General features: G+C 42.1%; 1 protein-coding gene across 3 annotated transcripts in view; it reads right to left on the reverse strand.

Moving 5' to 3' along the window:
* LOC112230633 (serine/threonine-protein kinase MRCK beta) overlaps nt 1-18,600 on the reverse strand; it is a 132,634-nt gene extending 114,034 nt beyond the window's left edge. For all 3 annotated transcript variants that reach the window (XM_042300567.1, XM_024396907.2, XM_042300566.1), the window contains exons 1-2: nt 17,686-18,600; nt 2,228-2,319 (exon numbers count right to left, since the gene is read on the reverse strand). In XM_042300567.1, the coding sequence (XP_042156501.1) occupies nt 2,228-2,319; nt 17,686-17,860 (267 nt within the window). In that variant the 5' untranslated portion in view covers nt 17,861-18,600. The remainder of the gene's footprint in view (nt 1-2,227; nt 2,320-17,685) is intronic.
* Nucleotides 18,601-26,545: the final 7,945 nt, after the last annotated feature.

Consider the following 26,545-nt stretch of genomic DNA (forward strand, 5'->3'; position numbering starts at 1 on the left):
AGTCAACTCATTTGTGGTACACAGTCTCCAGTCTCGTACTTCTCATCTGTGGGACAGAATTGTTTACAGAGCCCTGCAAATTCTCTGAACACCTCTTCCGTGAATGCCTTTCCCGCTGCATGTAGTGCTGAAAGGTGCAGTCCCCCAGCGGATTCTGTGACTGACTATAAAAAGAAGCATCGGATCTTGTGCTCCTAAAGACACTCAGTAACGGAAAGTGTCAGCTTGAGTAAAGCTTCTGGTGCTGGTGGCTCGTCATCTAGTACAGTGGGAAGATTAGAGTTCTGCCTGAACACTAGCTGGTATGGGTTGTAGCCAGGCACATTGTGCATGGAGTTCTTTGCCATCAGCTCCCAATCTAGGGCTGTTTCCCAGTCACATTCATTGTCTTGCATCACTTTCAGCATAATCTCTCAGTCTTTGATTATGTCTCTCCACAAGTCCAGTACTCCATGGACTGGATGCAGCAGTTTTTATTTCCATGTTGAATTAGTCTGCCATTTCATTATTATTGAACTCTTCTCCATTGTCAATTTCTGGGGCAGGGCCACGCACACTTATCAAGTAATGAATGAAGTGCTTGATGACATCACTGGGTTTCTTTGTGGCCTCCAGCACTGAAAAAAGCTGATCTGGGCTTAGGTTTTTTTTGGTACTTCTGGCCTGTTTCATTGACATGCTCACTATCTGCCGTTGAATAGAAATACTCTCATCATTACTCCCAGTACCACAGATGAATTTCTGAAGTCTCAACTGTAGCATGTCCAAACTGTTTGAAGTTTCAACAATACTTTCAGCCGTATTTTCCCTCTGTGGTCTGTGACTGTCAGAACCTCCATGTGCTCTGTGACTGTCAGAATCAGATTTTCATGGACTCTACGTCGTCAGTCTAAAAAATGTACACAATAGTGTCCTGAGGTAGTAAGTTCACGGGTGTTTAAACATCCCTGCCTTGTCATTTTCCATGTTTAGTACAGCTCCTGCCTTCTTGAAGGAAGTCTTGCTTAATAGTAAGGAGATATCTGCAGGAACCACCTCTGTTTCAATGTGACACTTAGAATAACCAATTTGTGTGTCAGGGTGCCATGAGAGTTATTTAAGATAACCCTACCTCTTTGAAGGGTTTGGCACGAACTGCCCTCCCATACGGGTGGGAGAGCAAAGAGACCAGAGGTGGCGGAACGGAGTGCTCGAGTTGGGGTGTAGGGTTTAAGCATAGCCTGAAGGTAAGGAGGGACAGTTCTCCTTGCTGCTCCCTAGGCAAGCACCAGGGTCTTGAAGATGATGCATGCTTCGGCTGGAAACCAGTGGAGTATTCGGAATAGCGGGATGACATGGGAGAATAAGGAAGGTGGGGGGGAAGGAGAAAAGTAGTTGAGTGTCATCTGCATTGCAATGATGAGTGACCATGTGAGGATATGACAGAGCAGAGAAATTGATGTAAAGATAAATGAGGGGGCCCAGAACCGAGCCCTGGGGGACACCAGTAGAGCGAGCATATGGTACAGACACAGATACTCTTCACGCTGCATGGTAGGAACAGCCTGCCAGGTTGGATGCAATCCAGGAGAGTGCAGAGCCTGAGACACTCAACCCTGAGAGGGTGGAGAGGAGGATCTGATTGTTCACGGTGCCAATGGCTGCAGATAGATCGAGAAGGAGGTTGAGAACAGTGGAGAGAGAGTCCGTTTTTTTCTAGAGCAGAGAAGGGTCTCATTTGACTGAGCTGCCTTGAAACTGGTTAAGGTCAAATCATATTTTGAACATCCTTCCGATTTAATTCACTGACATAGCTATCAGGTATTTTTTTTTTAATCACACACTATGCGTGTTCATGCAGTATCAATCACAGCATATCCTAAGGATTCAACTATAAAAAATCTTGGTATCTGAAACATTTGTTTTACAACAGTGTAATGTTATACTGCTCTCTCAGTGCTTACATTTTCCTGTTAGTTTAAGTTGTTTGTTTTTATAAGGACAGTCTTCAAACCAAATGGTAAGTGCTTTGGCATATTGCACATTTTTGATCTCCTTCAAACATTCCAGTGGATTGGTTCCAGGCAATGGAGCCCTTGTCTGACTGTCTTAAGAAAGTGACTTGTTCGCGCCATTTCTCTGCTCAGTATAGTATGCCACGTAACTCACGATAGTGACAGGATAACCCATGTATTTCATGCCAATAAAGCTGAATTGAAGCATGACTGGTTGTTTCAGGCAGTCTTACCTCGCCAAATGCTCCCCTGCCGATCACCTTGAGCATCTCGAAGTCTTCCCTGTGCAGACGCATCTCCTTCACAGTGGTGGTGAACGGCTTCACTGCAATAACAAAATGGGGGGGGAAAAAATGTACTTTAGGCATACACCTATCTCACATTACACCATCATATAATATCCCTGTTGTATCATATGTTAGGCGAATCTGTTTTAGTATAGCAGTTCACTCACATTACACCATCATATAATGTCCCTGTTGTATCATATGTTAGGTGAATCTGTTTTAGTATAGCAGTTCACTCACATTACACCATCATATAATGTCCCTGTTGTATCATATGTTAGGTGAATCTGTTTTAGTATAGCAGTTCACTCACATTACACCATCATATAATGTCCCTGTTGTATCATATGTTAGGTGAATCTGTTTTAGTATAGCAGTTCACTCACATTACACCATCATATAATGTCCCTGTTGTATCATATGTTAGGTGAATCTGTTTTAGTATAGCAGTTCACTCACATTACACCATCATATAATATCCCTGTTGTATCATATGTTAGGTGAATCTGTTTTCGTATAGCAGTTCACTCACATTACACCATCATATAATGTCCCTGTTGTATCATATGTTAGGTGAATCTGTTTTAGTATAGCAGTTCACTCACATCATATAATGTCCCTGTTGTATCATATGTTAGGTGAATCTGTTTTAGTATAGCAGTTCACACCATCATATAATGTCCCTGTTGTATCATATGTTAGGTGAATCTGTTTTAGTATACCAGTCGTCACATTACACCATCATATAATGTCCCTGTTGTATCATATGTTAGGTCACATTACACCATCATATAATGTCCCTGTTGTATCATATGTTAGGTGAATCTGTTTTAGTATACCAGTTCACTCACATTACACCATCATATAATGTCCCTGTTGTATCATATGTTAGGTGAATCTGTTTTAGTATAGCAGTTCACTCACATTACACCATCATATAATGTCCCTGTTGTATCATATGTTAGGTGAATCTGTTTTAGTATAGCAGTTCACTCACATTACACCATCATATAATGTCCCTGTTGTATCATATGTTAGGTGAATCTGTTTTCGTATACCAGTTCGCTCACATGAGCCATGCATGAAGCACGAGCAGTCGGTCTGTGTTCCTCAAAGTTTCTCAACCATAGGACGAACCTGTGTGAATATCCACACGTTGTTACACACAAATTTCAAAAGACCATGATGTTTTACATGAGACCATTTGTCAACATTATCCAATGAATAGAAGGTGACAACTTATCTTTGTCTGTTATGCTGATGTGTTACATACAAAATGGGATCAAAAGAGGGTTTGTGGCAATGTTAGCAACCGCATAGAAAATGTTACTTAGGCTTTCAATAGGGATGGGCATTTAAAATAATATCACTATTTGAATAATCATGAAATGTTTTCGGAAACCAAGATAGTCAAAATACATGTTTAAAAGTTGGGAACTAACTTGATGTGCAGCCTGCGTGACCTGGGAGCCCTGCTTACATCAGAGCGGGGGATGGGCTGGGGCCGGTCAATTACACACAGGAGGGAGAGAGCCATGCAGACTGGTGCAAGTGAAACAAACCTGTAGATCCCATATTATCCATCATCCCATCTGGTAGTGCTTCTCTTGACTGCTTCAAATCGAAGCTAACAAAGATAGCACAGCATAATATGGCTGGCTTTCTGTCCTGGTCTACAACTTCATTCAAATTAAAAAACGACCTACCTGATGGTTGCTTGTTGTAGGCTACTCCTCAGCCAATTGAATTCTGTCATTTTAATTCCATTTCGCATTGATTAGAGATCTGACATTGACAGCTACACATGGAGCCCGACTGTAGCCTAGTGTCACTTTGAATGCCCGACAATAACAACAAGCGCGTGAAAACTGTGTAAGCTACGGTATGTCGGTCATAAAAGTTTTGAATTTCAAATGTCAGAGAGAATTATTTAATTTAGACTGTCTTTCCATTGTTAAAATAGGCCCGTTCGGATAGTCGATTAACCGTGCCCATCCCTAGCTTCCAAGTGCTGACACTTTATTCTGTATAAATATGCCTTAACTCCATCATAAACTATTTGGGAAACGGCAGCCAAGTCTAATAGAGCATGCTTATTTGGAAAATAAACCTGTCTCCACAGTGATCTGGTCAAAACAGACAAAGCACTGTACCCAATCTCTCTACCCCTCCTCCCCGGGTTTACAAGGCTTTGCGGGAGGGCTGGCACGGAACCAAGCAGGGCCTGCGAGGAGCCAATCTGCAGCACTCCTCGCCATATGAGGACATGCAGACCGATCCTGTGTAGAGTGCGTTTATCACTCCCAAGCCTTTTTCTCTAAACAGAGGGAGCAACCTGCCTCTCGACTGTGTTCATTTAAACAGACGAGACGTTCATTCCCTCCTGTGGCAGATCCTTCATAGCCTACACGCAGAATGACGGGTTCACGGCTCGGCAATGGAGCTCACAAAAGGGTCACGATACACACATGAAGTGTGGAGTAATGGCTACCACAAAATGTAACAAACGTGCATGCTAAAAACTGTGGACCATTAGCACTGATGATTTTGACAACAACTTAAACTGAGCGCACCCTTTGCCTTCAGGTCCCTGTTAGTTTTTTATCTCTGTGATTGGTCCCTCGCAGCATTCAAGGTGAGGATTTACTTAACCAATAAACATGTGGGTAGGCAGTGTCCCCTTGACAGAGCAGATAGCGGTGGGCCAAGTGACCACCCACCAATCACCCAAACACTGGATTGCCTGAACGATTACGTAAACTAGCATTATAAAATGAGCTCTCAGATTATAATCTCGATTTGATGCTCTGCATATGCATACCAAGAGAGCGACAGTGAAAGGCCGACATGTGGGCCTTGTTAGTATAAGGAAAGTGACAACGAAAATTACTTGCACGCTAGTGTCTCCACACAACCAACAGGCGTCCTATGTCGATTGAAGTGCCAACATGATTCTAGCTAAACCCTTTGAAGACAAAGACCGGCCTTTCATATCCTCAGCTTAAAAATTGTGTTATTTCTGTAATTCACGCAAGCCCAATCTTGTCAATTACAATAAACTCCCATCACCGGCAATCAGAATGATTCCATGCGGAAAGTGAAACACCAGCTACAGAAGCTTTGTATTAATTAACCCCTGTCCCTCTGCAAATTTACCACCCCATCTCCGCAATCGTCATGCTTTTCATTGCTTTTTCATTCATAGCTCAAACTCTAATTAGGTCTCTGCCTACACGGAGCTGCTTTGGAAAAATGTATTCAGTACATAGAGTACTTCAACAATTCTAGCAGCCAGTGTCTTTGAACCCCTTAGGTAGTTGGTCGTTCTTTACGCCATAGAATGTTCAGTATGCAGGGGGTTGCCTGCCGCTTTGACAGATGCTTTAGACTCCCGTACAGATCCAGAGGGTATACGCTTGGCACAGGACTGAGTGCCACTTGGAGAACGGGCAGCCCAGTGACAGAGGGATCAGCTGTTCACACTGATGCAAAGAAGAACCATTGTCTTCTAATTAAATAGATTACTGGTAGCCTTAAATGAATGCCATTCATGTCAACGCAATTACGATTTGTGGACATGCACTGCAAGATGTTAAAGAGGAAGCTTTAAATATAATTTAAGCATATTTAACTTAATTCCCCTCGCCTGAGATGTATTTTATCCATCAGTCTATATGAAACATTAGCCTAAAAGTATGTTATCTTAAACAGGACACCTAAACTGAACAGGACTCAGAGGGCGGAGGTAATAAATCGCAGATGTAACAGGATGGTATAGCCTAGAGGGATTGATGGCAAATCAGTCAGTGCTTTCCAACACCGAAGCCATGACATAGGCTACCGGTGACAGAGCAGGAACGTGAAGACCGCTTCCAACCGTCTTGGACTGGCAGCCCTACTCAGAATCTGACCCTGCTGGATGTGCAGCACTACCCAAAGTCAACTCCATCTACAGCAGTAAATCCCTCTCCTGCTCCCTTCAGTATTTTGTCTGTCATAGTTGATGTGTACCTATGATGAAAATTACAGGCCTCATCTTTTTAAGTGGGAGAACTTGCACAATTGGTGGCTGACTAAATACTTTTTTGCCCCACTGTGTATATATATATATATATATATATCCCCTGATGTGCGGCAACACTGCATAGGTGAGGTGCTGTGCTCACTGATTTAAAAATGGTGAAGATCCCTTTTTAGAAGCGCTGGCACAGGCATAAAAGTTTGACTAATTTACTTTAAAGTCTTGGCGATTTACATTGTTTTGTTCACAATTTGGTTGTTTTTCAATGTTAGAGTTTGCTTCAAATGCTAAGCTACTAGTCAGACTCTGTGTTTCTCAAAATGCATACTACCGTGCTCAGAACACACAAATTGGAGCACGGGAGGATCAGAGGATGAGTCCAAATCAAAGCGAAATGGAGCACGGAGGGCACTTCTCTAATGGGTACTCCGTTTGTATATATTTTCAAGCAACCATGTAAAAAATGATGCAACATTTCTTGAAATCAATGGCAGCCATTATTTGAGCTGAAGCGAGAGAAAATAGACTGACTTCAGAATGAAATGTTGCCTGTTCCCATCTCATATGTTGCCTACCTACAATATCGTATCTTGATATGTTAATAAATACATGCTGCATTCATTTTGGCATGTTTATCTGCCTTGGTACCGCAGATCGCAAGCCCATAATAAGTCAATAGGGCTAACTGGCTAGCTACTACTGTTAGCCTCAAAATTGTTAGCTAGCTACCCACGAAGAATTGACATCCATCTTGCATAATATTAGGTCACAAAATGTGTTTAAACATCACAGCCCTAATGCAAGTATCTCAAAACTTAGATTGTAACACAAAACAAACATCTTCAATCCAGGCGAGGATTGTCTCTGCTGCTGTTACCAGGTTGGAAAAGTAACTTCTTGGTCCAACAGCCACTCTGGCAGGTAGTTTAAAAAAAATGTCTAACCACTCAGATTTATGAGCAAACATGTCGAATTGCACAAAAAATGTAAAGTAACAGGTGAGCATCCTTGTTTTATAAAACAAGAAATGTATTACCAGTGAGAAATTGTAATATACTTCTAAATTCAATTGTCTCCCGAGTCTTTTCACACCCTTTGAATGTTTCCACATTATGTTGTGTTACAGTCAATTTAAAGTGGATTAAAATTTAGATTTTGTGTCGCTGGCCGACACACAATATCCCATAACGTCAAAGTGGAATTGTGTTTAGAAATGTACACAAATGAATAAAGAATGAAAAGCTGAGTCAATACAAATTCAACCCATTTGTTATGGCAAGCCTAAATAAGGTCAGGAGTAAAAATAAGTTGCATGAACTCACTGTGTGCAATAAGTGTTTATTAACATTAATTTTTGAACGACTACTCTCTACCCCACATATACAATAATATGTAAGGGACCCTCAGTCGAACATTGAAAACACAGATTCAATCACAAAGACCAGAGAAGCTTTACAATGCCTTGAAGAAAGGCACCTATTGGTAGAAGTGGAAAAAGAAAAGAAAAATAACAAATTTAATATCCTGTTGAGCATGGTGAAGCTGGAAGTTATTTTCCCACTTTCCATGTTATAGCCAACAGGCTATAAAAAGGTCTGGGGATGTTGAGGAATTCAAATAAAACCAGAGAAGAAGATGCAAACTTTAGGCTACTTGGTGAATTTGCAAGGCATGCAAGACATTGTGAGATGCAGATTACCAAAACAGTCAGTGCAGTCGGAAAGTATTCAGCCCGATGGACTTTTCCACATTGTTATGTTACAGCCTTGTTCTAAAATAAAATACAAATCAACACACAATGTCAAAGCGAAAACAGGTTTAGACATTTTAGCAAATGTATTAAATATGAAACAGAAATACCTATTTACATAAGTATTCAGACCATTTGCTTTGAGCCTTGAAATTGAGCTCAAAGCAAATTTTCCATTGATCATCATTGAGATGTTTCTACAACTTGGAAAGTCACACAACTGTCTTTCTAAAAGGTCCCACAGTCAACAGTGCATGTCAGAGCAAACACTATAGATATTAACCGGCTGATGTCTAATTAAACGCCCCGATGTGCAAAACCTTTGTTAAAGCTGACGTGCATACCTGTATAATGTACATAACGCCACGTAAACTTTTGCGCTATAAGTGCAACACTGCATTCCTAAACTAGCCCATCATGTCTGCTGTGTGGATCAAGCAATCATTTGAAAGAGTAACAAAATTTCAGCGAGACAACTCAAAAGGAGAAATCCATTAAAGCCAAGATAATGGAATTCAATGCCCTTGACAGTCAACCGTTCTGTCGTGGATGATGTTGGCTTTCGTCAAGCGCCGGTACACACTACCAAGTGCGCTATTTTTCAAATGTTGCCCTACCGGAGTTACACAGTAATGGCGTCGCTGTTATTAGCTTCACGACATACATACTATGGAACGCCATTTGAGTCTTTGCATGTCAAAGAAGATACAGGGGCACTGTCAAAGCTGTACAAAAAAAGTCTGCAAACAATCAAACACCGGCCACGAAGGATTTCTTTACAATACCTCGTTAGTAATAAAGCATCATTTGTTCGACCACAACTTCTGGGGTAGCTAGCTTTAGCTTGGTACCTAGCTAGCACCAATACAACCAGTATGAAAGCAATGACCAGTAGAAACTGCAGTCATTTTCATTATTCTTAGCAATGATTTATGAATCCTTGTGACTAAGTATTAGCTAGGTAGCCACTTGTTATTTGCCGATTGAAATTGAACTTCAGTTCATGAAAATAAATAGCTAGCCAGCTACTTAACCCGGTTGCCCAAAGCAACATAAGCAGCCAGCTAGCTTCATCTGGCTACTGAGGCTGGAACGCACTGGGTTGTGTTGTGACGCTAGCCACAATAGTGGAATTTGAGGTTTGCCTTTAAAATAAAAAATACATAATTGACAGCAATGCAAATTAATACAAATAGCAGAATTATGCCAAACTTTTATTTTGAAGGCAAACTTCAAATTCCACTGTTGTGGCTAGCGTAACAACCTAGTGTTGAAGGATCTGCAACCCAGTGTTGAAGGATCTGCAGGAAAACTCCCAATACAGGTGTGCAAAGCTTGTATCGTCATACACAAGAAGACTCTAGGCTGTAATCGCTGCCCAAGGTGCTTCAGAGTACTAAGTAAAGGGTCTGAATACGTAAGTAAATGTGATCGGTTTTACATTTTTTATACCTGTACCAAAATGTCTAATAACCTGCTTTGCTTTGAAATCATGGGGTATTGTGTTGTGTGTAGATTGAGGAGGGGAAAACATTTAATACATTTTAGAATAAGGCCGTAAAGTAACATTCTGAATACTTCCCGAATGCACTGTATGAGCAGGCTTCTGCCTCTCTCCATTGAGCTGGCCTGCCTACTCTGCCAGCCTGGTCTCAGACGTAACATAGTAAACGTAAATCCAGGACACTAGAATTAGTATGTTATGTAACTGTACCAAACGTAACCTAAGACATGGTTTCTTAACGCAAAAACTAAAGTAGGGTGATTGGTCAGCGTGGATGGGTGGGCGTATAACCGAATCTCCTCACGGACAACTTTAGCCTTTTCAATTACTTACAACTTGAGCTACTTTGCATGTTAGCTAACCCTTCCGCTAACTATCACCTTAACCATTTTAACTAACCCTAACCATTTAAACTAGCTTCTAAATGTAACCCTAACCACTAGCCTAGCATAAAGTTAGGCACCTACAGTTGAAATCGGAGGTTCACATACACAGTAAACTTAGGTTGGAGTCATTGAAAACACGTTTTTCAACTACTCCACAAATGTCTTTTTAACAAACTATAGTTTTTGCAAATCGGTTAGGATATATCTACTTTGTGCATGACACAAGTTTTTATTATTTTATTTTACCTTTATTTTACTAGGCAAGTCAGTTAAGAACAAATTCTTATTTTCAAATGACGGCCTAGGAACAGTGGGTTAACTGCCTGTTCAGGGGTAGAACGACAGATTTGTACCTTGTCAGCTCGGGGATTCGAACTTGCAACCTTTCGGTTACTAGTCCAACGCTCTAACCACTAGGCTACCCTGCCACCCCACAAGTAATTTTTCCAACAATTGTTTACATACAGATTATTTCACTTATAATTCACTGTGTCAGAAGTTTACATACACTAAATTGACTGTGCCATTAAACAGCTTGGTAAATGACAGAAAATGTCATGGCTTTAGAAGCTCGTGATTGACTCAAATGATGTTGATTAGCCTATTGGAGATAGGCCTTGAAATACATCCACAGGTACACCTTCAAACTCAGTGCCTCCTTGCTTGATATCATGGGAATGTCAAGAAACCAGCCCTCAGAATTGTTTTTTTGTAGACCTCCACAAGTTTGGTTCATCCTTAAGAGCAACATCCAAACGCCTGAAGGTACCACATTCATCTGTACAAACAATAGCACGCAAGAATAAACACCATGGGACCAGCCGTCAAACCGCCCAGGAAAGAGACACGTTCTGTCTCCTAGAGATGAGTGTACTTTGGTGCGAAAAGTGCAAATCAATCCCAGAACAACAGCAAAGGACCTTGTGAAGATGCTGGAGGAAACAGGTGTAAAAGTATCTATATCCACAGTAAAACGAGTCCTATATCGACATAATCTGAAAGGCGGCTCCGCAAGGAAGAAGCCACTGCTCCAAAACCGCCATTAAAAAAAGCCAGACTACGGTTTGCAACTGCACATGGGGACAAAGATGGTACTTTTTGGAGAAATGTCCTCTGGTCTGATGAAACAAAAATAGAACTGTTCGGCCATAATGACCAATGTTTGGAGGAAAAAGGGGGAGGCTTGCAAGCCGAAGAGCTTTTTGCCTTTTTGTAGTTAATAAATCCAATGTGAAAAGTGATAACGATAGTATCCTTAACTAGTAAGATGGAGCCGATAGATGGCAGCGTCGCTTCAAGTCCTTAGGAACCTGGCAGTATTTAGTTTTTTTAATGTGTTATTTCTTACTTTGTTAGCCCAGAAAACCTTAAGTGTTATTACATACAGCCGGGAAGAACTATTGGATACCGCTTTCCCAAAGCATATCCTTTGTCTGCAACTCCCAGGGCATTTGAACTGATTCCAGAGGCCGACCCAAACCAACACCATCGGAGGAGAGGGTGCCAGAGTGGTCTTCTAGTGAGGCTTCAAATGTACGCACAACACCCACCGCTTCAGAGTATATTACTTGCTCATGTCCAGTCCCTAGTTAACAAAGTCGACGTAACTAGTGCAAGAGTTGCTTTCCAACAAGATATCCAGGATTGTAACATACTCTGTTTCACAGAGACAAGCTAGCTGGGGACATGCTGTTGGAGTCAGTACAGCCAATGGGATTTTCAGTGCATCACAACATCTCTCTGGTAAGAAGAAAGGTGGGGGTGTATGTTATGATTAACTTGTTTGGGATAGGGGGCAGCATTTTCACTTTTGGATGAAAAGCATGCCCAGAGTGAACTGCCTCCTACTCAGTACCAGATGCTAATACATGCATATTATTATTAGTATTGGATAGAAAACACTGACGTTTCTAAAACTGTTTGAATGATGTCTGTGAGTATAACACAACTCATATGGCAGGCAAAAACCTGAGAAAAAAATCCAAACAGGAAGTGGGAAATTTGAGGTTTGTAGTTTTTGAACTCTGCCCTATCGAATACACAGTGGGATATGGGTTATTTTGCACTTCCTAAGGCTTCCACTAGACGTCAACCGTCTTTAGAACGTTGTTTCAGGCTGCTCATGTGATGGGGGGCCGGATGGGAGCTGTTGGATTAAGGGGTCTGCCTACGGCCTCGTTCTCAGTCACGCGCTTCCACTTGAGTGGTAGCTCTTGTTCCATTGCTATTCTACAGACAATGGAATTCTCCGGTTGGAACATTATTGAACATTCATGATGAAAACATCCTAAAGATTGATTCTATACTTAGTTTGACAAGTTTCTTCGACCTGTAATATAACCTTTTGAACGTTTCGTTCGAATGGACCAGATCGCACTTTTGGACTTGTTTACCAAACGCCCTAACAAAAGAAGCTATTGGACATAAAATGGACATTATCAAACAAAACAAGCATTTATTGATTCCTGGGAGTGCATTCTGATGAAGATCAAAAGGTAAGTGAATATTTATAATGCTATTTATGACTAATGTTGACTACCCAACATGGCTGGTTTGGGCTCTGAGAGCCGTTCTCTTTCCGTCAAGTTTTTCTGAAATCTGACACAGCGGTTGCATTAAGGAGAAGTGTATCTAAAGTTCGATGTATAATAGTTGTATTTTCATCAACATTTATAATTACTATTTCTGTGAATTCATGTGGCTCTCTGCAATATCACTACATGTTTTAGAACTACTGAACGTAACGCGCCAATGTAAAATACGATTTTTGGATATAAATATGAACTTCACCGAAGTTGTGTAACATGTGTAACATGAAGTCCTATGAGTGTCATCTGATGAAGATCAAAAGGTTAGTGATTCATTTTCTACATTTGTGCTTTTTGTGACTCCTCTCTTTGGCTGGAAAAATGGCTGGGTTTTTCAGTGAGTTGGTGGTGACCCAACATAATTGTTTGTGGAGCTTTCGCTGTAAAGCATTTTTGAAATCAGACACACTGGATTAATGAGAATTGTATCTTTAAAATGGTGCCTAATACTTTTATGTTTAAGAAATTTGATTTATGAGATTTCTGTTGATTTGTATTTGGCGCCCTGCAATTTCATTGGCTAGCGGAACCCCAGTCCTAGGCAGGTTAACGACTCATAATTGTAACATACAGGTACTCAAGTCCTTCTGTACACCAGAACTAGAATTCCTCACAATCAAATGCTGACCGTATTATCTCCCAAGAGAACTCTCCTCGGTTATCGTCACAGCCGAGCATATCCCCTGCAAGCGGATACCAAGACAGCCATCAAGAAACTTCACTGGACTTCATGCAAAATGGAAACCATATATCCTGAGGCAGCATTTATTGTAGCTGGGGATTTTAACAAAGCTAATCTGAGTACACCTAAATTCTATCAGGATGAATTGAACCACTAACCACTAAACCACTGCTACTCTAACTTCTGCGATGAATACAAGGCCCTCCCCCGCCCTCCTTTTGGCAAATCTGACCATGACTCAATCTTCTTGCTCCCCTCATCTTCTTGCTCCCCTCCTATAGGCAGAAACTAAAACAGGAAGCGCACGTGCTTTAGGTCTATCCTACGCTGGTATGACCAATCGGATTCCACAATTCAAGACTGCTTCGATCACGTGGACTGGGATATGTTCCAGGTAGCCTCAGAGAACAACATTGAGGTACAGTGCCTTGCGAAAGTATTCGGCCCCCTTGAACTTTGCGACCTTTTGCCACATTTCAGGGTTCAAACAAAGATATAAAACTGTATTTTTTTGTGAAGAATCAACAAGTGGGACACAATCATGAAGTGGAACGACATTTATTGGATATTTCAAAAAATTTTAACAAATCAAATACTGAAAAATTGGGCGTGCAAAATTATTTAGCCCCTTTACTTTCAGTGCAGCAAACTCTCTCCAGAAGTTCAGTGAGGATCTCTGAATGATCCAATGTTGACCTAAATGACTAATGATGATAAATACAATCCACCTGTGTGTAATCAAGTCTCTGTATAAATGCACCTGCACTGTGATAGTCTCAGAGGTCCGTTAAAAGCGCAGAGAGCATCATGAAGAACAAGGAACACACCAGGCAGGTCCGAGATACTGTTGTGAAGAAGTTTAAAGCCTGATTTGGATACAAAAAGATTTCCCAAGCTTTAAACATCCCAAGGAGCACTGTGCAAGCGATAATATTGAAATGGAAGGAGTATCAGACCACTGCAAATCTACCAAGACCTGGCCGTCCCTCTAAACTTTCAGCTCATACAAGGAGAAGGCTGATCAGAGATGCAGCCAAGAGGCCCATGATCACTCTGGATGAACTGCAGAGATCTACAGCTAAGGTGGGAGACTCTGTCCATAGGACAACAATCAGTCGTATATTGCACAAATCTGGCCTTTATGGAAGAGTGGCAAGAAGAAAGCCATTTCTTAAAGATATCCATAAAAAGTGTCGTTTAAAGTTTGCCACAAGCCACCTGGGAGACACACCAAACATGTGGAAGAAGGTGCTCTGGTCAGATGAAACCAAAATTGAACTTTTTGGCAACAATGCAAAACGTTATGTTTGGCGTAAAAGCAACACAGCTCAATCACCCTGAACCCACCATCCCCACTGTCAAACATGGTGGTGGCAGCATCATGGTTTGGGCCTGCTTTTCTTCAGCAGGGACAGGGAAGATGGTTAAAATTGATGGGAAGATGGATGGAGCCAAATACAGGACCATTCTGGAAGAAAACCTGATGGAGTCTGCAACAGACCTGAGACTGGGACGGAGATTTGTCTTCCAACAAGACAATGATCCAAAACATAAAGCAAAATCTACAATGGAATGGTTCAAACAAACATATCCAGGTGTTAGAATGGCCAAGTCAAAGTCCAGACCTGAATCCAATCGAGAATCTGTGGAATGAACTGAAAACTGCTGTTCACAAATGCTCTCCATCCAACCTCACTGAGCTTGAGCTGTTTTGCAAGGAGGAATGGGAAAAAATTTCAGTCTCTCGATGTGCAAAACTGAGACATACCTCAAGTGACTTACAGCTGTAATCGCAGCAAAAGGTGGCGCTACAAAGTATTAACTTAAGGGGGCTGAATAATTTTGCACGCCCAATTTTTCAGTTTTTGATTTGTTAAAAAAGTTTGAAATATCCAAGAAATGTCGTTCCACTTCATGATTGTGTCCCACTTGTTGTTGATTCTTCACAAAAAAATACAGTTTTATATCTTTATGTTTGAAGCCTGAAATGTGGCAAAAGGTCGCAAAGTTCAAGGGGGCCGAATACTTTCGCAAGGCACTGTATAGGTGCTGGTCTGTTGCATCCTCTACAACTACTGTGATTATTATTATTTGACCCTGCTGCCCATCTATGAACGTTTGAAAATCTCAGCATTGTTCTGTTATAATCTCCACCCGGCACAGCCAGAAGAGGACTGGCCACCCCTCATAGCCTGGTTCTTCTCTGGGTTTCTTCCTAGGATTTGGCCTTTCTAGGGAGTTTTTCCTAGCCACCGTGCTTCTGCACCTGCTTGCCGTTTGGGGTTTTAGGCTGGGTTTCTGTACAGTACTTTGAGATATTAGCTGATGTATGAAGGGCTATATAAATAAATTTGATGTGATAGAGGACTGAGGGTCTTCCAAATATTGAAAGTGTAAATAGTTACCCATGTTATTATGTAAATGTATATTTTTTTCCCCATATTTTATTCTCCTTTTTCTTGGGGGTGTTTAGAATACCATTTTGGTATTTTGTATATAGTTATTTGTTTCAAAATGTATACCTTCAACAATTTGGCCACTTGGGTACATTTGGGCTACTTGTGTGGGACACCTGGGTGACTTCATGATAAATGTCATGTATAACACACTCATTTTGGAAGTTATCATTCTGAAACTTGGCACAAGTACTGTTGCCCTCTTACATTTTTCACCGAAATTGTCCCCATAATCCTATCTGAATGTTTGTTTTATCTTGTTCATTTTAAAGATACAAAAATTAAAATGGCATGGTTTTATTCATTGTATTATCTAAACCAGATCTATTGTGTTATATTCTCCTACATTCAATTCACATTTACACAAACTTCAGTGTGTCTTCTTTCAAATGGTACCAAGAACATGCATATCCTTGGTTCTGTGACTGAGCTACAGGCTGTTAGATTTGGGTATGTCTTCAGGCGGAAATTGAAAAAAAGTATGGGGGTAGCTCTAAGAGATTATTTGAAATGCAAATCCAGGTGAATACCTCAGGAAGCTGGTTGAGAGAATTCCAAGAGTGTGCTAATCCGTCATCAAGGCAAAGGGAGCCTATTTGAAGCATCTCAAATAAACATATTTGATTTCTTTTAACTTTTGGTTACTACATGATTCCATGTGTTATTTCATAGTTTGTCTTCACTGTTATTCTACAATATAGAAAATAGTACAAAAAAATAAAAACCCTTGAATGAGTAGGTGTTCTAAAACGTTTGACCGGTAGTGTATATCGCTCTACCTTTCACACATTTTGTGGTGACTGAACACAACCCTGAGGTGTTCGATCTGACCAAGACCACAGCAATAACTTTGACTCTTGGACATGCCGGTCACAAATCATGTGTAGGGTTTTGGGACTGGTTCATTACGCTACAACAGGGCTGCCCTTCCCTCTTCCTGGAGATCTCCTGTCCTGTAGGTTCAGTCCAACCCTAATTTAGCATATCTGATTCAGCTAGTTAAGCAGCTAATTTGTAGAATCAGGTGTGTTAATTAGGGTTTGACTGAAAACCCACAGGACAGTAGATCCCCATTTAGCTGCCCTAGTTGAATTCCAAAAGGACCATTCACAAACAGCCCTAGGATAAACCAAATGATCCCATGTGATGAATCCAGTGATAGGGCAGGAAACTGTGCAGCCATACTCTCTTCCCCCCTCATCGGATGCTGACTCAAGATAGTTCCAGGACCCAAGGAGGAGTGGTGCACTGGACTCTCTGACAGTGAAAACAGAGTTGTGGCACCTTCTGATGACAGCGACCGTATTTTCAGGAGCAGACACACTGGGGTGTAATCTCATTAATGACGTCAATGAAAAGCCCAAGTTAGAGAATGCTCTCATTGTATCGAATGACTGAAGCCCAAAGGCCAGGGTGAACTACAGTTTGTGTGTCTGGACTGGAGCAGATTTGGGTATGAGGTTCAAATTGGAGATGTGGTCACATTTGTAGAACAGCCCTGACAAGTCAAATGTAAACAGTAACCGATAGGACAGGCTGAAGGAGGGTCAAAATCAGCAACTGGTTTCCCTGACAAAACACAATCCGTTTGAGTGCATTCTGTTTGTATTTTGATTCCACACACACCGGGTCACAATAGATAAGCAAACCAATAAAAACAGTATATTCACCTCTGTAAGAGAACACTAACCCGGCCACATTTTCAGAAACGAATGTTTAGTGTGAAGACGTATCGACAAAAAATGATCATGAAGGTATTGGTTATTTCACAAACTATATGCACAATGTACCATGACTTTAAATATAAGTAGCCTAATTAGGCTAATTGGTTTAAGTGCGAGTATGCTAGAGCTTTATGTAATTATTCCAAATGACTGACTCTTAGCTAGGCCAGAAATGCAGTTCGCTTGTCAGCTAAAGTTAGCATAGATGGGTTACAAGTAACGGAGAACGTAAAGAGCACAAGCCCAATCGCAGACCGTGAAATCAGAGCAGGTTATCAAATGTAAAAACGTACCCCATTCCAGAAAGTCCGTCACGTGTTTCTCTCGTTTCAAATGAGAGTTGCTGCATTCGTTGTACAAACATATCAGTATATCCAGAAGGGTCTCCACGCTCAGTGAACTTGAGTTCTTTTGGGTTCCGTCCACAAGCAATTGCTCCAACTTCTTCAGGCGTACCTTCGCTGACATTTTTCTATCAATGAGCGAAGATAGTTACTACTCTCTTAGTCGAAAAATCGCTCCCCGGGTTGGTATGGAAGAAGAAATCTAACCCTACCCCCTTCAAGCGCAAACGAAAAAGTAAAGATTTATTTTGCCAAAGTGGAGCATTTGGGTGTATTCATTATGCCGAGTATGTTGCAAAACGTTTTGAAAAAAAAACCGCTCACTGCAAACGGAAACGTTGTGAAAGGAAAACGAGTTTCTATTCGACAAAATTCAAGTGGGTCCCTCCCCGTTTCGTTTGCACTGTTTGCTTCCGTCTAGTGCTTAAACAAATAGTTAACGTTAGAGTTAATGAATACACCCCTAAAATCCTAAACTCCAATTTAGCTAGCTAGAAAAAAGAAAAGACCGACATTTTGATAAACAATGTTTATCCATAGATTTGCCTTGTTCTAAGCGTCGCCACCATGTTCCCTTCACTCAGACTCGAGGCTCAGTGGGTCCCATTTGCTTTAATCCCGACAAGTGATGTCGGGCTTTCCTCCCGTCGAATCTCAGGTTGACCGGTCGGATTATCTACTCATTCGCATTCCCAATAAACCTTCTTCAACACTGCTAAAGAGGGGTATGCCCACAAAATTGTGGAGTGGCTGTCTTTTCGTAGATTAAACCTTTTTTTCTTAATAGTAGCTGGTGTGGCTCACAACGGAGCTGAAATCGTGTCCAGCCTTGTCTCTCCCTAGTTTGCAGAAGAGTCGAGACCAGGGAATATGGAGCCCCCTGCCTACCCACACCGGAAACGCAATGGATAGGTGACGTCATTCTATGATTGACGGACACTGGGAGCAATGGTGCTTTAATATGGAACGCTTTTTGGGTATTTGCCTGTCAAAAAATATACACATCAAATAAATGCCCTGTACACATCGTGACGCTTTTCATTACGCCATACATCGTCTTCACAGAGTCTTGTGCCCGTTTACATCGTAACGTATGTCATTACATCTTAGGTCATCTTCATGGAGTTTTGCACCAGTGTAGTGTTTGTTATGCAAATTGGAGGAGAGCGTGCAAAATCACATGTGAAGCCAAACCAGGAAAAGGGGCCATATTACAATCTATGTGTTGTTTCCTCTATAACCTGTTAGTACATATGCCTTGACACTGTGCCTTGATACTATTGTAGCTAGCGACCTCCACCTAATAATTATAATCAAAGACAAATGTCATTACCATAGGCCTAAAGTTTTTTCTGTAAATGACTTTTGGCTTTTGAGGTGATGTGATTGGTGTGAAGCCAAATCCAAATTGGCTTCCCTTTACCCTTTTTTTTTTTGGTGCACCAGGATCATTCATATTCTCAGATTAGCGCAACATTGATTGGCTATTATAAAAAATATATATATATCATGGGAGGCCAAATGCTCGCTGGCTTCCCTTGTATTCAATGCAACAATATCATATTATTTTTGACCAGACAGCATCAGATAAATGGGCTTCACATACAGAGACAGATGCTTTCTCCAGTGAGATTACATTCAGCCTCTTGTGAATAGAAGGAAAATGATGAAACACAGAGAGACGGAAGATACATTTTTTTATATGGGGTGCTGTTTTGATGCATCTACTGTGGGCTTCATGGGATGGCTTTATGGGAAAGCTAGCAACTTGTAAACAACTACCCATCCCATTCCATACACACCACTGGAGGAGAGCCTGTCTCTCATCAGAGATCGCATTTATTTTGGGAGATTGCAAAATATGACCTTTTTTATTCAAGACATGATACATATATTGTTTCAGGTGATAATAAAACATGTTTTGTTTAGTTACTTTTTCCTCAACTTGTTTCTATAACTTTATAGCAAGTCAAGCTAGCTTGCACTGCAGAGCAGCTAGCTAGCTAACTTAAAGCTAGGCTAGGTTGAAGACACTATTGTAGCTAGCGACCTCCACCTAATAATAATAATCAAAAACAAACGTCATTACCATCCCAATAAACTTAAACCGAAGGCAACAGTCATGTGATATGATTGGCTTAACAGCCTATGTGTATTATTTAATATTACTATTAAAATAGTACTTACATATAGGAATGGGTCATTGTTTACAAGTTGCTAGCTATCCCATAAAGCCATTGCTGAAAACCACATATTTACATGTTCTTTTCTGTTTTGTTAACTTCCTGTTCTTTGATGGACTCAGGCTAGACTGAAAAGTTTAAGTTTATACCTTCCGGTGACCTGCCTCACCCAATGTGATACGGAATCGCTATTATTTTAAATTTTTAGAACACACTCAAGAACCTCCAGAAGCTAACCAGCTAACTAGCTGCAAGCTATTTAGTCATTGTTAGCCACTGCTAGCGGCTTTTACTTTTTACCTTCTGCACAGCCAGCCAGTTTTTTTAACCTGGATAATACTCGCCAGTCTACCTTCCCTGCCCCATCCACCGCTGCCCCCTGGACACTGATCACCTGGCTACATAGCCGATGCATGCTGAACTGTCCATTAATCACGGTACTCCATTCTGCTTGTTTATGTTTTATCTGTCGGCCCCAGCCGCACTCAGGCTCTGTGTGTAGTTAATCCGAGCCTCCCTGCCTAGTCAACGCCATTTTACCTGCTGTTGTTGTGCTAGCTGATTAGCTGTTGTTGTCTCACCTACTGTTTTAGCTACTGTTTTAGCTAGCTCTCCCAATTCAACACCTGTGATTACTGTATGCCTCTCTGTATGTCTCTCTCAAATGTCAACATGCCTTGTATACTGTTGTTCAGGTTAGTTATCATTGTTTTAGTTTACAAAGGAGCCCCTAGTTCCACCCTTCATACCCCTGATACCTCCTTTGTCCCACCTCCCACACATGAGGTGACCTCACCCATTTACAACCAGTTTGTCCAGTGATACAACCTCTCTCATCATCACCCTCTGGACCTCTGGCAGTCTCTATGGGGGTGCCACAGGGTTCAATTCTTGGACCGACTCTCTTCTCTGTATACATCAATGAGGTCGCTCTTGCTGCTGGTGAGTCTCTGATCCACCTCTACGCAGACGACACCATTCTGTATACTTCCGGCCCTTCTTTGGACACTGTGTTAACAACCCTCCAGGCAAGCTTCAATGCCATACAACTCTCCTTCCGTGGCCTCCAATTGCTCTTAAATACAAGTAAAACTAAATGCATGCTCTTCAACCGATCGCTACCTGCACCTAACCGCCTGTCCAACATCACTACTCTGGACGGCTCTGACTTAGAATACGTGGACAACTACAAATACTTAGGTGTCTGGTTAGACTGTAAACTCTCCTTCCAGACCCATATCAAACATCTCCAATCCAAAGTTAAATCTAGAATTGGCTTCCTATTTCTCAACAAAGCATCCTTCACTCATGCTGCCAAACATACCCTTGTAAAACTGACCATCCTACCAATCCTCGACTTTGGCGATGTCATTTACAAAATAGCCTCCAATACCCTACTCAACAAATTGGATGCAGTCTATCACAGTGCAATCCGTTTTGTCACCAAAGCCCCATATACTACCCACCATTGCGACCTGTACGCTCTCGTTGGCTGGCCCTCGCTTCATACTCGTCGCCAAACCCACTGGCTCCATGTCATCTACAAGACCCTGCTAGGTAAAGTCCCCCTTATCTCAGCTCGCTGGTCACGATAGCATCTCCCACCTGTAGCACACGCTCCAGAAGGTATATCTCTCTAGTCACCCCCAAAACCAATTCTTTCTTTGGCCGCCTCTCATTCCAGTTCTCTGCTGCCAATGACTGGAACGAACTACAAAAATCTCTGAAACTGGAAACACTTATCTCCCTCACTAGCTTTAAGCACCAACTGTCAGAGCAGCTCACAGATTACTGCACCTGTACATAGCCCACCTATAATTTAGCCCAAACAACTACCTCTTTCCCAACTGTATTTAATTTTAATTTATTTATTTATTTTGCTCCTTTGCACCCCATTATTTTTATTTCTACTTTGCACATTCTTCCATTGCAAAACTACCATTCCAGTGTTTTACTTGCTATATTGTATTTACTTTGCCACCATGGCCTTTTTTGCCTTTACCTCCCTTCTCACCTCATTTGCTCACATTGTATATAGACTTGTTTATACTGTATTATTGACTGTATGTTTGTTTTACTCCATGTGTAACTCTGTGTCGTTGTATCTGTCGAACTGCTTTGCTTTATCTTGGCCAGGTCGCAATTGTAAATGAGAACTTGTTCTCAACTTGCCTACCTGGTTAAATAAAGGTAAAATAAAATAAATAAATAAATAAAATCACCCAGTGCCTGGGCTTACCCCGCTGTACCCGCACCCCACCATACCCCTGTCTGCGCATTATGCCCTGAATATATTCTACCATGCCCAGAAATCTGCTCCTTTTATTCTCTGTCCCCAACGCTCTAGGCGACCAGTTTTGATAGCCTTTAGCCGCACCCTCATTCTACTCATCCTCTGTTCCGCGGGTGATGTGGAGGTAAACCCAGGCCCTGCATGTCCCCAGGCACCCTCATTTGTTGACTTCTGTAATCGAAAAAGCCTTGGTTTCATGCATGTCAACATCAGAAGCCTCCTCCCTAAGTTTGTTTTACTCACTGCTTTAGCACACTGTGCTAACCCTGATGTCCTTGCCGTGTCTGAATCCTGGCTCAGGAAGGCCACCAAAAATTCTGAGATTTCCATACCCAACTATAACATTTTCCGTCAAGATAGAACTGCCAAAGGGGGAGGAGTTGCAGTCTCCTGCAGAGATAGCCTGCAAAGTAATGTCATACTTTCCGGGTCCATACCCAAACAGTTCGAACTACTAATTTTGAAAATTACTCTCTCCAGAAATAAGTCTCTCACTGTTGCCGCCTGCTACCGACCCCCCTCAGCTCCCAGCTGTGCCCTGGACACCATTTGTGAATTGATCGCCCCCCATCTAGCTTCAGAGTTTGTTCTGTTAGGTGACCTAAACTGGGATATGCTTAACACCCCGGAAGTCCTACAATCTAAGCTAGATGCCCTCAATCTCACACAAATCATCAAGGAACCCACCAGGTACAACCCTAAATCTGTAAACAAGGGCACCCTCATAGACGTCATCCTGACCAACTGGCCCTCCAAATACACCTCCGCTGTCTTCAACCAGGATCTCAGCGATCACTGCCTCATTGCCTGTATCCGCTACGGAGCCGCAGTCAAACGACCACCCCTCATCACTGTCAAGCGCTCCCTAAAACACTTCTGTGAGCAGGCCTTTCTAATCGACCTGGCCCGGGTATCCTGGAAGGACATTGACCTCATCCCGTCAGTTGAGGATGCCTGGTCATTCTTTAAAAGTAACTTCCTCACCATTTTAGATAAGCATGCTCCGTTCAAAAAATGCAGAACTAAGAACAGATATAGCCCTTGGTTCACTCCAGACCTGACTGCCCTTGACCAGCACAAAAACATCCTGTGGCGGACTGCAATAGCATCGAATAGTCCCCGCGATATGCAACTGTTCAGGGAAGTCAGGAACCAATACACGCAGTCAGACAGGGAAGCTAAGGCCAGCTTCTTCAGGCAGAAATTTGCATCCTGTAGCTCCAACTCCAAAAAGTTCTGGGACACTGTGAAGTCCATGGAGAACAAGAGCACCTCCTCCCAGCTGCCCACTGCACTGAGGCTAGGTAACACGGTCACCACCGATAAATCCATGATTATTGAAAACTTCAACAAGCATTTCTCAACGGCTGGCCATGCCTTCCGCCTGGCTCCTCCAACATCGGCCAACAGCTCCGCCCCCCCGCAGCTACTCGCCCAAGCCTCTCCAGGTTCTCCTTTACCCAAATCCAGATAGCAGATGTTCTGAAAGAGCTGCAAAACCTGGACCCGTACAAATCAGCTGGGCTTGACAATCTGGACCCTCTATTTCTGAAACTATCCGCTGCCATTGTCGCAACCCCTATTACCAGCCTGTTCAACCTCTCTTTCATATCGTCTGAGATCCCCAAGGATTGGGAAGCTGCCGCAGTCATCCCCCTCTTCAAAGGGGGAGACACCCTGGACCCAAACTGTTACAGACCTATATCCATCCTGCCCTGCCTATCTAAGGTCTTCGAAAGCCAAGTCAACAAACAGGTCACTGAACATCTCGAATCCCACCGTACCTTCTCCGCTGTGCAATCTGGTTTCCGAGCCGGTCACGGGTGCACCTCAGCCACGCTCAAGGTACTAAACGATATCATAACCGCCATCGATAAAAGACAGTACTTACTTTGCAGACAGAGTTCAGTGTGTCAAATCGGAGGGCATGCTGTCTGGTCCTCTGGCAGTCTCTATGGGGGTGCCACAGGGTTCAATCCTCGGGCCGACTCTTTTCTTTGTATATATCAATGATGTTGCTCTTGCTGCGGGCGATTCCCTGATCCACCTCTCCACAGACGACACCATTCTATATACTTCCGGCCCGTCCTTGGACACTGTGCTATCTAACCTCCAAACGAGCTTCAATGCCATACAACACTCCTTCCATGGCCTCCAACTGCACTTAAACGCTAGTAAAACCAAATGCATGCTTTTCAACCGTTCGCTGCCTGCACCCGCACGCCTGACCAGCATCACCACCCTGGATGGTTCCGACCTTGAATATGTGGACATCTATAAGTACCTAGGTGTCTGGCTAGACTGTAAACTCTCCTTCCAGACTCATATCAAACATCTCCAATCGAAAATCAAGTCAAGAGTCGGCTTTAGATTCCGCAACAAAGCCTCCTTCACTCACGCCGCCAAACTTACCCTAGTAAAACTGACTATCCTACCGATCCTCGACTTCAGCGATGTCATCTACAAAATTGCTTCCAACACTCTACTCAGCAAACTGGATGCAGTTTATCACAGAGCCATCCGTTTTGTCACTAAAGCACCTTATACCACCCACCACTGCGACTTGTATGCTCTAGTCGGCTGGCCCTCGCTACATATTTGTCGCCAGACCCACTGGCTCCAGGTCATCTACAAGTCCATGCTAGGTAAAGCTCCGCCTTATCTCAGTTCACTGGTCACGATGGCAACACCCATCCGTAGCACGCGCTCCAACAGGTGTATCTCACTGATCATCCCTAAAGCCAACACCTCATTTGGCCGCCTTTCGTTCCAGTTCTCTGCTGCCTGTGACTGGAACGAATTGCAAAAATCGCTGAAGTTGGAGACTTTTATCTCCCTCACCAACTTCAAACATCTGCTATCTGAGCAGCTAACCGATCGCTGCAGCTGTACATAGTCTATCGGTAAATAGCCCACCCATTTTTACCTACCTCATCCCCATACTGTTTTTATTTATTTACTTTTCTGCTCTTTTGCACACCAATATCTCTACCTGTACATGACCATCTGATCATTTATCACTCCAGTGTTAATCTGCAAAATTGTAATTATTCGCCTACCTCCTCATGCCTTTTGCACACAATGTATATAGACTCCCCTTTTTTTTTTACTGTGTTATTGACTTGTTAATTGTTTACTCCATGTGTACTCCATGTGTAACTCTGTGTTGTCTGCTCACACTGCTATGCTTTATCTTGGCCAGGTTGCAGTTGTAAATGAGAACTTGTTCTCAACTAGCCTACCTGGTTAAATAAAGGTGAAATAAAATAAAAAAGAGAAATGGGGGTAGCTGCATCCCAACTGAGCCCCACAGTGGAGGTGTCATAATACCGATAAAACCTCACAAAACGTCAAACACAGAAATGTTTCCAACAGTTGTTTCACCATTCACCATTGTAGAAACATGTTTTGATAACCATGTAAATCTATCTCAGACAAGGAGACTTTTATCAATATATGTGACACTATGATATGGAGCATCACATATCACGTCACAATTCTGTAGCTACACTGAAACAAAAAATATAAACGCAACATGCAACAATTTCAAAGATTTTACTGAGTTACAATTCAAATAAGGAAATCAGTCAACTGAAATACATTAATTAGGCCCTAATCTATTGATTTCACATGACTGGGAATACTTATATACATCTGTTGGTCACAGATACCTAAATAAAATAGGTAGTGGCATGGATCAGAAAATCAGTCAGTATCTGGTGTGACTGTTTGGATGTTAAAGGACGAGACAGAGCCATTGATGCGAGTAACCAGTCTAGATCACTACATTACAATCCATCCGGGTATATCAAGCACACTGGTAAAAACACTGAAGATGTAGTAATTAACATTTACCAACAGATGGCATCACTGTGCCATCTTACACCCATAACATCTGCACTTTTATAAAATAGGACAGGAGCTGTCAATTCACTAACAAAACAAACCTAGTAATAATTTCCTACATGAACAGTTTAGGATTTTTTCAGGTATTAACTTAACACATTTTGATAGTTTCTTCACTTTTCCCAGTTTGTCTATATTTTCATCGTCTCACTCGGTTGCTCAATGGCATATTCATTGCAGATTGTGCATTTATGGGCAATACAGTGTGTCACGTGCTTGTCTGTAACAGGCCTCATCTCCAATGTGACTTGAGTGCACGCGTGCCAACATCTCAGGGCGTAGAGACCGGGGAATAATGACTCTCTGATCCTTGAATATTACTCAGTTTTGAACACTGAGCTCCTCTTTGACTGGCCAATATTCTCTGACGGCTAGAGAAGTTTCTTCCTTGCAGTCGGGCCAGCCAATCAGAATCACAGACCTCAAT

Source organism: Oncorhynchus tshawytscha, linkage group LG18, assembly GCF_018296145.1.
Source record: "Oncorhynchus tshawytscha isolate Ot180627B linkage group LG18, Otsh_v2.0, whole genome shotgun sequence".
In the NCBI taxonomy this organism is placed as follows: domain Eukaryota; kingdom Metazoa; phylum Chordata; class Actinopteri; order Salmoniformes; family Salmonidae; genus Oncorhynchus; species Oncorhynchus tshawytscha.